Genomic DNA, 14849 nt, shown 5'->3' on the forward strand with positions numbered 1-14849 from the left:
ACCGAATTAATCCAATCCCTTCTGCCTACACATGGTCCACATCTCCCCTTTCTATAAATATCCATGTGTCTAAGAACTTTTTAAGCATCTCCATCACATCTGTCTCCACCACTTGGCAGCACATTGCAGGTACCCAGCACTCTGTAAAAAAACGCTCATCCCTCATATCTCCTTTGAACTCAATCCCTCTCACATGAAATGCATTTCAAGTTTCAAGTTGAAGTTTATTGCCATTCAGCTGTACGCGTGTATACAGAAAAATAAAACAATGTTCGTCTGGGACCAAGGGGCAAAACACAAATCATATGGCCACACACAGCATCTGCAGTCACAAAGTAATATTAGCACATTTCCCTGAGTGACATGGCCTGAAGACTGACAGGTTGACAAAGTGCAAGGTGCATGTTAATGTCAGACAGTAGATTGTTATCGATCCTGGGATAAAATTACTGTCTGTCTGCTCCCTAAAGTTGGTTCCTTAAGGTTGTTATAGCCAGAGGTGGTAATCCGGATAAGCTCCCACTACCTATTAAATGCTCCCAAAGGTGTGCATCTCAAATAGCCTCTGACAACCAAGTCCAGCTTAGCTACTAAGCCTGGTGGAACCATTTTTATTGACAGGTGAAGGGGCAAAGATGGGTTACTGATGCCTTAAAACTAGCAGCATCGGGCAGATGGGGTTCATCAGCCGTGGTTGACAAGTCAATTAGGAGGAGGAAAGCTCTGATCTCAAACCTCCGCTGCCCTGCAGCTATACCCACTCATGAGAAAGGCTTCAGGAGGAAAATATCTGGAGCTAGAGTCCCTAAGGTAGTCCTACATTGAGTTCTACACTGACTGGCAACCCCTGCGATGCTGCTAGTACCAAATTGTATTGGTCTCTGTTGTTCCTTTGGGTTCATCAAATGCATGGAGAGGGGGAGTCATTCTGCCCAGATGTGCGTGTCTAGACAGCTAGGACAACAACATCCATGGTCAGCCCTGACCAATGGAGGCTTCACTCCCTCACTGTCTACTCCTGTCTATTCCTATCATAACCTTATAAATGTTTGTCCAGCGTCTCCTTATAGTTCCTGCCCTCTAAACCAGGCAGCACCCTGGTAAACCTCTCCTTCACCCTTTCCAAAGCTTCCACATTCTTCCCGTAAAGGGGAGACCAGGATTACGAGAAATAAAGTGAAGGAAAAAATTGGGCACCGTGGTAGTGTAGTAGTTAGTGCGATGCTGGGGGCATCGAAGATTAGAGATCCTGCATTCTTTGTAAGAAGTTTGTATGTCCTCCCTGTGGGATATATGGGTTTTCCCTTGGTGATCCAGTCCAAAGATGTACCAGTTGGTAGGTTAATTGGTCATTGTTAATTGTCCTGTGATTAGGCTAGTATTAAATCAGTGGGTTGCTGGTGGCATGGCTCAAAGGGCTGTGCTGTATCTCTAACTAACTAATTAACTAACTAAATAAATACATACATCTATACATACAATATTTTAATAATTGTAAATTCCTCTCTGTTTCCTCATGGGTCTAAGTACACAAGTGGACACCGGGGTGAGGGGCTAGGTACCTGCAAAATGCTCTGGTTCTGTGACCACTTCGAGTGCATAGTACGCTGGGAAGATCCCTCTGTCCCCTGTTCTCATGTTGTAGGCTTCATACCAGTAGTCATCAGCCTGTACCTCCACCAGCAAAGGGTCGTCCACCTCCAGTTCCAGCTCATCATCGTGTCGTGGTATGAACCTAGGTCAGGACAAGACAGGGCAATGTAAGGAACAGAAGATCTCACCTGGGTTCAAGGGTGCCTACGTGAACTATAGATTGCTGGAGTCCTCCATTACCTGCCATATATTGAAAGGACTACACAGAGTAGAAGATGTATCCAACAGTGGGAGAGACTAGGAATAGAGAGCAAAGCCTCAAAGTAAAAAGACATCCCTTTTATCAGTATGGAAATACCATACCCATGAACAAAAAAGCCAACAAAAAGTACTGGACACAAGCCAGTCCATCACAGGCAAAGCTCTCCCCACAACTGGCACATCTTCAAGGAGTGCTGCCACAAGAAAGCAGCATCGATCGTGAAGGACCCATCCTCACACCATCCAGGCCATGCTCTCCTCCCACTACTTTCATCAGGAAGGAAGCACAGGAACCTTACTGTAGGTGCCCACCTCCAGGTTCAGAGTATCACCCTTCAAACATCAGGTCCTGAACTGGCATGAATAACTTCACTCACCTCAACAATGAACTGATTCAATAACCTACAGAGTCACTTTCAAGCACTCTACAACTCATGTTCTTAGTACTATCTTTCTATCTATCTATTTATTTATTTGTATGATTTGCCTTCTTTTGGACATCGGATGTTTGCCAGTCTTTGTTATTTGTAGTTTTTCATAAATTCTATTGTATTTCTTTTTTTCCCGTAAATACCTGCAAAAAAGAATCTCAAGGTATATGATAAAATATATGTACTGTACTTTATAATAAATTAACATTGAACACTGCTGATTTAAACCTAGGAGTCTCCCATTGCCTATTGAACATTAAAAAGGCCAAGATAGAGTGGATGTGGAGAGGATGTTTCCAATTGTGGGGGAGATTAGGATCAGAGGGCACAGCCTCAGAATACAAGGACATCTTTTAGAACAGAAACAAGGAGGAATTTCTTTTGCCAAAGGGTGGAGAATCTGTTGAATTCATCGCCATAGACAGCTGTGGAGTCCAATTTATTGGGCATAATTAAAAAGCGGTTGATAGGTTTTTGATTAGTGAGGATGTCAAAGGTTATGGGAAGATGGTAAGAAAATGGGGTTAGGGAAAATTAATTAGCTTTGATCGATTGGTGGAGCAGATCTCATCATACTAGGGAACTATTCAATCATCTTATAACAGTGGGATAGAAGCTGTCCTTGAGCATGGTGGTATGTGCCCTCAGTGGGATGGGCTAAAGAGAGAAAGCCTGGGCTGGACGGGGTCGTTGATGATGTTGGTTGCTTTACTGAGGCAGTGAGAATTATAGACAAGTCTATGGAAGGGAGGCTGGTTAACATGATGTTCCGAGCTGTGCCCAGAGCTCCAAGCAGATTCTTGAAGTCTTGGGCAGAGCAGTTGCCATACCAAGCCGTGACCTATCAGGATCTGCTGCTTTGAAGAGGGCATTGATTTTTTAAAAGCCATAGCCGTCACACATTTGTGATAGAGAAAGAAGAAATATGAGCTAATTAAGATGTTAAAGGAGGTAATAATTCAGCGGCCAATGGGTGGTATATCTAACTACTGTTTCCATTAACTTAATGAAATTGGCTGGCTATTCCATTTATTGGTGACACGTATTGAATGATGTCGATCACACACACTTGTATACAAGTACTAACGTGTTTGATCCTCTGCTATGATAACACCAGAATTAAAACCAAGTACTTAACTCTTCCACAGAAAAGATCAGAATCAGATTTAATATCACCAGCATGTGTCATGCAATCTGTTATGCGTTAGCAGTACATTGCGATACATAATAATAGAACTGTAAATTACAGTTTAAAGACAATTAAATAAGTAGTGTAAAAGAGAGAAAAAAGTAGTGAGGTAGTGTTTAAGGGTTCAATTTCCATTCAGAAATCTGACAACAGAGGGGAAGAAGCTGTTTTTGAATCATTGAGTGTGTGCCTTCAGACTCCTGTACCTCCTCCCTGATGGTAGCAATGAGAAGAGGGCATGTCCTGGGTGACTGGGGTCCTTAATGATGGATGCCACCTTTTTGAGACATTGCTCCTTGAAGATGTCCTAGATGCTAGGGAGTCTAATGCCCATGATGGAGCTGACTGAGTCTACAACATTCTGCAGCTTATTTGAGCTTTTATGAGGAGGTTTTAAAGGAATGAGCTAAAAGCATTAATTAACAAGAGAAAATCTCCAGATACTGGAAATCTGAGCAACACACACAAAATGCTGGAAGAACTCAGCAGTCCAGGCAGCATGTAGGAAAAGAGTACAGTTAATGTTCTGGGCCGAGACCCTTCAGCAGGACTGTGTGTGACTGGTCTAATATTAACTGTTCTCCCTGGTATAAGCAACACGTACAACACACTGGAGGAACTCAGCATCTGCAGTGTGCTTTGCGTTTACGCTCTGGTATAAGATTGCTTCATTTTAAGAGCATCATCTTTTTTATAAAGTGCTGCCACTTATTAGCTCTGACTCTGATAAACTACACTCTACAATGTCAAACCTCTCACAATTTTACATAGAATTGCTAAAAAGCCAGCCTAACATTTGTACGTGCAATGTTTTAGGAACAGCTTCTTCCTCACCGCCATCAGATTTCTGAACGGAGAATGAACACCTGAACACTACCTTTCTTTGCTCTCTTTTTGCACTACTTATTTAAATATATATATACAGTACTGTGCAAAAGGCATATCTATAGAGCCAGGGTGCCCAAGTCATTTGCACAGACCTGTAGCCATTTTATACTGTACTGCCGCCACACAAAAAAAACCATGTCATATGTGAGTGATGAGAAAGAAACCTGATTCTGATATGGGTCTCTATTGTGGACTGACAGTGGGAAGGGGGCGGGGAGAGGGAAAATCATGGTTGGAGAAAGGGGAAGGGAGGGGGAAGGGAGAGGGAAGCACCAGAGAGAAATTCTGTAATGATCAAATAAACCAATTGTTTGTAATCAATTGACCTTGCCTGGTGTCTCTGCACCCACCCCACCTGCTCCGGCACTGTTTCTCTGCCACCAGCCCCACACACCTCCCGTGGCACTCCTCCTTCGCCATTCCCAACACCCAGATTTACAAACTCTCTCCGCTCCGCGTAAACAAATATAGTTCTGTGCATGTCTTAAGCAACCTCGCTATATAGGTGTAGAATTGTTATTTTTCTTAGTTTAAATTATGCTTGCTTGTATTTCTATACAATCACCTATGTAACTGTGGAAATGTCTTAGGCACCCTAGATTATTGATATGGTTTCTGATGGTATGGCCTCCACACAGACCTGATCAACATCATTGAGGCTGTCTGGGATTACCTGGAGAGACAGAAGGAAGCGAGACAGCCAAAGTCGGCAGAAGAACCGTGACAAGATGCTTGGAACAACCTACAGTCAATTTTCTTATAGAACTGCAGAACAGTGAACCTAAGAGAATTAATGCAGTTTTAATGGCAAAGGGTGGTCACACCAAATACTGATTTGATTTAGTTTTGTTTTTACTGCTTACTGCTCTTTTTGAAAATACCTTTTCTTTACGGATTTTTTTTTTAACATGTACCTAAGACTTTTGCACAGTTCTGTGTAATTGTTCAGTGCATCTTCCAGGAATTGTGGTATGGCTGCTTCTGTATTTTTCTTAGTTATTTCTGGACAGACATTATACCATTTGAATCTGGCTAATTCTTATCGCTGGAATGCTGTTATCATTTTAGTCAGAGCTGTGTTTCTGTACTGTGGTGGGATGAAGATACATCTCTATCCAGGGAGGTGTAAGGTGCTCCCGGAATGGTCGCAGTTGTTGTGTATCCAGGCAGCACTGCTGGGATCTACAATCTGGCTCAGGGCAATCCACGTTGAGTATCCACTGACCAAACTTAATGTCTCTTAGCTAGGAGTTAGTCCCATTAGCCTCTGTATCCAGCACGTTATTCTTCATATTTCCATCATCTACAATGGGACCCATCCCTCCACAACCCCAACTACTACTGCTTTATTATTTCCTTTCAGTCACCTTGTGTACAGACATTCCTGTGCTTACCAACTCTTTATGGACATACAATCTATGTTCATAAGCTATCTTAGGTATTTATATTTATTTTGTTTTTATTATTATTGCGTTCTTTATCTTATTTTGGTTTTTTTGTGCTGCATCGGATCCAGAGTAACAATTATTTTGCTCTCCTTCACATTTGTGTCCTGGAAATGACATTAAATAACTTTGAATCTTGAATCTTCCACTAAGCACATCTTTCCCACACCCACCTCTCTGCTTTCCACAGGGAATTGCTTGCTACACGACTCTCTTGTCCACTTGTCCCTCCTCACTGATCTCCCTCCTAGCACTTATCCCTGCGAGTGGGATGAGTGCTACACCTGCCATTCACCTCTTAGCCTCACCACCATTCACACCTCCTCACCCCCATCCACCACCATCCCGCTCACCTGGCTTCATCTATCTCCTACCAGCTTGCTCTCATCCCCCTCTCCCCATCTTCTTATTCTGGTTTCTGCCCCCTTCCTTTCCAGTCCGGATGAAGGCATCTCAGCCTGAAATTTATTGCCCTCTATAGATGCTACTTGACCTCCTGTGTTCTTTTTCTCAGAGATACAACACGGTAACAAGCCCTTCCGAGCCAATAAGCTCGCACCGCCCAATTACTCCCATGTGACCAACTAACCTACTAATCTGTGCGTCTTTGGACTGTGGGAGGAAACCAGAGCACCTGATGGAAAACCCACATGGACACGGGGAGAGCGTACAAACTCTTTACAGACGGCAACAGCTCTTCCAGCATTCTGAATGTTGCCCTGGGAGTTTTTCCCCGGCTACGCACAAAATTATTGCTGTGCTAAGAATAAATGCGGATACCAAACATAAAGGTCGATGATGGAGATGGCGATTTTGGTGAAAGGCAAAGAAAACCAGGTGGAGAGCAGTAGGTAAAGACAACACTGACTGTGCACACTGGGTAGATGAGGACGCCCTTACCTGAACACGGCTCTGTGTGTCTGATCTCGTTCCTCTCCATTTATTCTACACGAAAACAATCCAAAGGATTCCGCACCTGCAAACACATGGAAATTTACTGGGTAGGAGGCACAGTGTAGAGTCACACAGCATGGAAGCGGCCCTCCAGCCCAACACGTCCATCCCCAGACTAGCAGCCTACCTAAGCCAGGCCTTCTGGCCCAACACTTCCATCCCAACTAGCAGCCTATCTAAGCTAGGCCCTTTGGCCCAACACGTCCATCCCAAACTAGCAGCCTATCTAAGCTAGGCCCATTTGGACCAACACGTCCATCCCAAACTAGCAGCCTATCTGAGACAGGCCCTTTGGCCCAACACATCCATCCCAAACTAGCAGCCTATCTGAGACAGGCCCTTTGGCCCAACACATCCATCCCAAACTAGCAGCCTATCTAAGCTAGGCCCATTTGGCTCGTATCCCTCTAAAATTTCAGCCTTCGGCCCATTCAGTCTAAGCTGAACCACTTAAGCTGCCTAGTCCCATCGACCCGCACCCAGATCACAGCCTTCCACAGCCCTCCCATCCATTTATAGTACCTATCCAAACTTCTCTTGGACGTAGATATCAAAATTGCATCCACCACTTGCACTGACAGCTCGTTCCACACGCTCACCACCCTCTGAGTGAAGAAGCTCCCCCTCATGTTCCTCTTAAACATTTCACCTTTCACCCTTGACCCATGACCTTTAGTTGTAGATTTTTAATTCATTTATGGGACTTGGGCTTTGCCAGCTAAGCCAGCATTTACAGCCCATCCCTAGCTGCCCTTCAGAAGGTGGCCTTCTTGAACCGCTGCAGCCCCTGAGATGTAGGTACGTCCACAGTACTGTTAGAGAGGGAATGCCATGATTTTTGACCCAGCAACAATGAAGGATATGTTTATGTTTTCAAGTCAGGATGGTAAGTGACTTAGAGGGGGATTTCCAAGTGGTAGTGCTCCCAGGTATCTGCTGTTTTTGTCCTTCTAGATGGTAGTGGTCGTGGGTCTGGAAGGTGCTGCCTTAGGAAATTTGGTGTGTCTTGTAGAGCATCTTATAGATAGTACACACTTCTGCAACTGTTCATCGATGGTGGAGGGATTGGATGCTTGTGGAAGGGGGTACCAATCAAGTGGGCTGCCTTGTACTGGATGGTGTTAAGCTTCTTGAGTGGTGATGGGAGCTGCACTCATCCAGGTGAGTGGCGAGTATTCCATTACACTCCTGACCTGAGCCTTGTAGATGGTGGACAGGCTTTGGGGAGTCAGGAGGTGAGTCACACACCGCAGGCCTTTGACCTGCTCTGATAGCCATGGTGTTTATAAGGCTAGACCAATTCAGTTTCCTGTCAATGGTAACCCCCAGGATGTTGATAGTAGGGGATTCAGTGATGGTGATGCCACTGAATGTCAAGGTGATGATGGTTAGAGCCTCTCTTATTGGAGATGGTCATTGCCTGGCACTTAAATGGCTTGAATGTTGTCACTTGTCAGCCCGAGCCTGGATATTGTCCAGGTCCTGCTGCATTTGGGTATGAACTGCTTCACGATCTGAGGAGTCACGAATGGTGCAGAACATTGTGCAGTCTTCTGCGAACATCCCCTTTCTGATCTTATGATGGGAGGAAAGTCATTGATAAAGCAGCTGAAGGTGGTTGGTCCTAGGACACTTTCCTGAGGAGCTCCTGCAGTGATGTCCTGAGGATGAGATGATTGACCTCCAACCACCACAACCATCTTCCTTTGTGTCAGGTCTGATTCCAACCAGTGGAGGCTTTCCCCTAATTCCCAATGACTCCAGTTTAGCTAGGGCACCTTGATGCCATACTCAGTCAAATGGTGCCCTGATGTTGAGGGTATTTAGCTCTTTGGTCCATGTTTGGACCAAGGAGGTGATGAGGTAAGGAGGTGATGAGGTCAGGAGCTGAGTGGCCTCAATGGAACCCAAACTGGGCATCTGTAAGCGGGTTATTGCCAAGTAGGTGCTGCAAGATAGCACTGTTGATGATGCCTTCCATCACTGTGCTGATGATTGAGAGTAGGCTGATAGGGCGGTAATTGGCTGGGTTGGACTTGTCCTGTTTCTTGTGTACAGGACATACCTGGGCAATTTTCCACATTACCAGGTAGATACCGGTGTTGTAGCTGTACTGGAACAGCTTGGTTAGTGGCACAGCAAGTTCTGGAGCACAAGTCTTTAGGACTATTGATGGCACTTTGTCTGAACCCATAGCCTTCGCATTATCCAGTCCTTTCAGCCATTTCTTGATATCACGTGGAGTGAATTGGATTGGCTGCATACTGACGTCAGGGATGCTGGGGACTCCTGGAGGAGGCTGAGCTGGATCATCTTCTCCACACTTCTGACTGAAGATTGTTGCAAATGCTTCAGCCTTATCTTTTGCACAGGTGTGCTGGGCTCCTCTGTCATTGAGGATGGGGATACCTGTGGAGCCCCCTCCTCCAGTGAGATGTTTGATTGTCCACCACTATTCACAGCTGGATATGACAGGACTACAGAGCTTAGATCTGACCCGTAGGTTGTGGGACCACTTATCTCTGTCTATTACTGGCTGCTTATGATATTTGGCATGCAAGTCGTCCTGTATTGTGGCTTCACCAGAGTGCCACCTCATATTGAGGTACGCCTGGTGTTTTTTTCGGCATGTCCTCCTGTACTCTTCATTGAACCAGGGTTGATCCCTTGGCCTGGTGGTAATGTTAGAGTGGGGACATGCCTGGCCATCAGGTTACAGGTTGTAGTTGAGTATAATTCTGCTGCTGCTGGTGGCCCACAGCGTCTCACAGATGCCTAGTCTTGGGCTGCTAGATCTGTTCGGTCTATCCCATTTAGCACGGTGGTAGGGGCCACACAACGTGGTGGAGGATCTCTTCAATGTGGGGATGGGATTTATTCACCACAAATACTGTGCAGTGGTCACTTCTACCAGTGCTGTCGTAGACAGATGCTTCTGTGGCAGGCAGGCTGGTGAGAATGGGATCAAGTGTGTTTTTCCGCTTGTTGGTTCCCTCACCACCTGCTGTAGTCCCCGTCTAGTAGCTATGTCCAGTAGGACCTGACCATCTCGGTCTGCGGTGGTACTACCGAGCCAGTCTTGCTGATGGACATTGAAGACCCCACCCAGAGTACATTCTGTGCCCTTGTCACCCTCAGTGCCTCCCCCAGGTGCTGCTCAACATGGAGAAGTACTGATTCATCAGCTGAGGGAGGATGGGACGTGGTAATCAGCAGGAGGTTTCCTTGCCCATGTTTAACCTGGTGTCATGAGACTCCATGGGGTCCAGAGTCGATGTTGAGAGTTGCCAGGGTAACTCCCTCTCTACTGTACACCACTGTGCCACCATCTCTGCTAGGCCAGTCCTGCCAGTGAGACAGTACGTACCCAGGAATGGTGATGGTGGAGTCCGAAATGTTCACTGGAAGGTGTGATTCTGTCAGTACAACTATGTCAGGCTGTTGTTTGACGAGTCTGTGAGACAGCTCTCCCAACTTTGGCACGTCCCCAGGTGTTGTTAAGGAGGACTTTGCAGGGTCGGCAGGGCTCGTTTTGCTGTTGTTGTTTCCAGTGCCTGGGTTGTCTGTCCAGATTCATTCCTTATTATTTTCTTTTTAGCAGTTGGACACAACTGAATGGCTTGCTAGGCCACTTCAGAGGGCTGTTAAGAGTCAACCACATCGCTGTGGGTTTGGAGTCACATATAAGCCAGATCAAGTAAGGACAACATTAGGGAACCAGATTGGGTTTTTACAACAATCGACATGGTTTCAAGGTCACAAGGTATTTTTATTGAATTCAAATTCACTATCCGCCATGGTGGGATTCAAACTCATGTCTCTGATCCAGTGGTAATTACCACTACGCCAAGTCTCACCCAACCTCAGTGGAAAAAGCCTGCTTGCATTTACCCTATTTTTACCCCTCTTAATTTTGTATACCTCTGTCAAATCTCCCCTCACTCTTCTACATTCTAGGGAATAAATTTCTAACCTATCCGATCTTTCCTTATAACTCAGGTCCTCCAGTCCCGGCAGCTGCTTGTAAATTCTCTCTGTACTCTTTCAATCTTATTTACAACTTTCCTGTAGGTAGGTGACCAAAACTGTACACTATATGCTAAATTAGGCCTCACCAACATCTTATAGAACTTCAGCATATCTCATCTTCTGTACTCAATACTTTGATTTAACAAAGCCAATGTGCCAAAAACTTCCTTAACAACCCTATCTACCTGTGATGCCATTTTCTATGAATTATGGACCTGTATTCCACGTCCCTTTTTCTACTTCACTCCTCAGTGCTCTACCGCTCACTGTGTCAGTTGGTCCTCCCAAAGTGCAACACCTCCCACTTGTCTGCATTAAATTCCATCTGCCATTTATCAGCCCATTTTTCCAGCTGGTCCACATCCTGTTCGAAGCTTTGATAGTCTTCCTTGCTGTCCACTACACCCCCAACCTCGATGTCGTCTGCAAATTTGCTGATCCAGTTAACCATGTTAACAACAGATTGTTAATATAGATGACAAACCAAAATGGACCCGGCACCAATCCCTGCGGCACTCCATTCGACACAGGCCTCCAGTCAGAGAGGTAACTATCTATACCACTCTCCGGCTTCTCCCACAAAGCCAATGTCTAATCCAATTTACTACCTTATTTTGAATGCCAAGCATTGCTTCACTGAATCTTCTTGACAAACTCCCATGTGGAACCTTGTCAAATACCTTGCTGAAGTTCATGTAAACAACATCCACTGCCTTGCCTTCATCACTTTCCTGGTAACATCCTCAAACATCTCTATTAGACTGATTATATAAAACCTACCATGCCTGGAGCCATGCTGACTATCCCTAAGCAACCTCTATCTGTCCAAATACTCATATACCTGAACTTTTAGAATACCTTCCAATAATTTTCCCACAAACAATGTAGGTTCACCAGCCTATAATTTCCTGGTTTATTCTTAGAGCCTTTCTTAAACAGCGAAACAGCATTCCTCCAATACTGCCCCTGTTGCTAAGGATGATTTAAATATCTCTGCTACTGATCTCCTGAATAAATACAGACGCAAAGAATGCATTTAAGGTCTCCCCCATCTGATACCCCTGCCATACATGTTGTCTTAAACATTGAAATCAAGCTCACAGGTATTACTTGCAATGGCAACTCACAACCCTCTGAGTGAAGAAGATTCCCCTGATGTTCCTCTCAAACTTTTCACCTTTCACCCTTAACCCATGACCTCTACTAGTAGTCCCAGACAGTCTCAGTGGAAAAAGTAAGCTTGCATTTAAACTATCCATACCTTGGAATTTTGTATACCTCTATCAAATCCCCTCTCAATCTTCTACGATCTAAGGAATAAAATTCTAACCTATTCTATCTTTCCTTATAACTCAGGTCCTCCGGACCCAGTAATACCCTTGTAAATCTTCTCTGTACTCTTTCAACCTTGTTTACATCTTTCCTGTAGACAGGTGTCCAAAACCACATACAACACTCCAAATTAGGCCTCACCAATGTCTTATACAACTTCAACATAACATCCCATCTCCTGCACTCAATACTTTGATTTATGGCCAATGTACAAAAAGCTTTCTTTATGACCCTATCAACCTGTGCTGCCACTTTCAATGAATTTTGGACCTGTATTCCCAAAATCCTTTGTGCTACCACACTTCCCAGTGCGCTACCATTCACTGTGTAAGACCTACCCTAGTTGCTCCTATTGAAGTGTAACACCTCGCACTCATCTGCATTAAATTCCATTATGACATTTTTCAGCCCACTCTTCCAGCTAGTGCAGATCCCACTGCAAGCCACAATAGTCTTCCTCACTGTCCACTACACCCTCAGTCTAGGTGTCATCTGCAAAGTTGCTGATCCAGTTAACCACATTATCATCCAGATTGTTGATATAGATGACAAACAACAACGGACCCAAGACTGATCACTTCCGCACTCCACTAGTCACAGGACTCCAGTCAGCGAGATAAGCATCTACTACCACTCTCTGGCTTCTCCCACAAAGCCAACGTCTAATCCAATTTATTGCCTCATCTTGAATGCCAAGCAACTGAAGCTTCTTGACCAAAGTCCCAAGTGAGACCCTATCAAATGCCTTGCTGAAGTCCATGTTGGCAACATCCACTGCCTCGCCATCAACTTTCCTGGCAACTTCCTTGAAAAACTCTTCAAGATTGGTTAGACATGACCTACCATGCACCAAGCCATGCTGACTATCCTTAATCAGTTCATATATATCCAAATACTCATATATCCGGTCCCTTAGAATATTTTCAAATAACTTTCCCAAAACTGCTATCAGGCTCATGGGTTCCTGTTTTATTTTTAGAGCCTTTCTTAAACAGCGGAACAGCACTAGCTATCCTCCAAGCCTCCAGCTCTTGCCGGAGGATGAGTTAAATATCTCTGTTAGGGCCCTGGCAATTTTTGTATTTGCCCTCCTGCAGAGTCCAAAGAAACACCTTGTCAGGCCATGGGGATTTACCCATCCTAATTCGCCTCAAGACAGCAAACACCTCCTCCTCTGTAATCTGTATAGGGTCCATGACCTCTCTGCTGCTTTGCCTCACTTCTACAGACTGTGACTGTCTCCTCAGTAAATACAGATGCAAAAAAAACCACTTAAGATCTCCCCATCTCTTTGGGCTCCACACATAGATTACCATTCTCATCTTCCAGAGAACCAGTTTTGTCCCTTGCAATCCTTTTGATCTTAACATATCTGTAGAACCCCTTAAAATTCTCCTTTAACTTGTCTGGAAGAGCAACCTCATGCCCTCTTTCTGCACTCCTGATTTCTGTCCTATGTGTTCTCTTGCATTTCTTATATTCCTCAAGTACCTCATTTGTTCTTACCTGTCTTTCACTGCTGTGAACCTCCTTTGTTTTCTTAACCAAGGCCTGAATATCTCTCAAAAACCAATGTTCTCCAAAACTGATATCCTTGGCTTTCATTCTGATAGGCATATGCAAGTTTTTGTACTCTCAAGATTTCACCTTTGAAGGCCTCCCACTTACCAAGAACAGCTTTTCCAGCCAACAACCTGTCCTAATCCACACTTGCAAGATCCTAATACCATCAAAATTGTCCTTTCTCTAATTTAGAATCATATCCCGAGCACCAGACATATCTTTTTCCATAATTATCTTGAAACTGATAGCATTGTGATCACCAGAGGCAAAGTGTTCCCGTACACAAACTTCTGTCACCTGCCTTGTCTCATTCCCTGATAGGAGATCACGTATTGTATACTCTCTCATTGGGACATCGATGTACTGATTAAGGAAACTTTCAAATGCATGAAATCATGTACCAACAAGCTCAAGGACAGTTTCTGTAATAGTAAACTCTTGAAAGGACCTCTTGTACAGTTAAGATGAGCAATGGATCTCACAGCGCACCACCTCTTAGCCTTTGCACTATATTGTCAATCTATACAGCACTTCCTCTGTAACACTAGATTCTGCGTCGTGTTACTGCTTTACCCAAACCAACAGACTCAGAAACAGCTACTTTGTCCAAGCAGTAAGGCTGATCAACACCTCCACCCACTAACCCACCCCAACACATCCCCAACCATCCCTACTTCATCATTTCCTGTCAGTCATCTTATGTACAAACACTCCTGTGCCTATCATCACTTAATGGACATACAATCAATATGCCCACCCACTAACCCACTCCTCCACACCCCCAACCACCACTACCTTATCATTTCCTGTCAGTCACCTTATGTACAGACGCTCCTGTGCCTAGTGTCACTTTTACAGACATATAATCAATCTGTGTATATAAGCTAAACTTATGTATTTATATTTATTGTGTTTTTTAATTGTCATTGTGTTCTTTATCTTATTGTGCTTTTTTTGTGTGTATTATATCCAGAGTAAAAATCATTTTGTCCTCCTTTACACTTGTGTACCGGGAATGAATTAAACAATCTTGAATCTTGTACTACCTTGATGTACCGATGTTGTGAAATGAACTGTATTTGGTGGTGTGTAAAAGACAGTTTTTTATCTTTATGTCAATATTAATAAGTTTGAAAGAGTGCAGAGAAAGTTTACAAGGATGCG

At 44.3% G+C, this 14849-nt stretch overlaps 1 protein-coding gene across 5 annotated transcripts in view; it reads right to left on the reverse strand.

The window, feature by feature from the left end:
• The window catches only part of mapk8ip1b (mitogen-activated protein kinase 8 interacting protein 1b), a 163366-nt gene that overhangs the window by 24292 nt on the left and 124225 nt on the right, over positions 1 to 14849 (reverse strand). For all 5 annotated transcript variants that reach the window (XM_073049862.1, XM_073049861.1, XM_073049865.1 and 2 more), the window contains exons 6-7: positions 6708 to 6783; positions 1563 to 1735 (exon numbers count right to left, since the gene is read on the reverse strand). In XM_073049862.1, coding sequence (XP_072905963.1) covers positions 1563 to 1735; positions 6708 to 6783 — 249 coding nt within the window. The remainder of the gene's footprint in view (positions 1 to 1562; positions 1736 to 6707; positions 6784 to 14849) is intronic.

The sequence above is a fragment of the Hemitrygon akajei genome, chromosome 6 (genome assembly GCF_048418815.1).
Source record: "Hemitrygon akajei chromosome 6, sHemAka1.3, whole genome shotgun sequence".
NCBI classification, from domain to species: Eukaryota; Metazoa; Chordata; class Chondrichthyes; order Myliobatiformes; family Dasyatidae; genus Hemitrygon; species Hemitrygon akajei.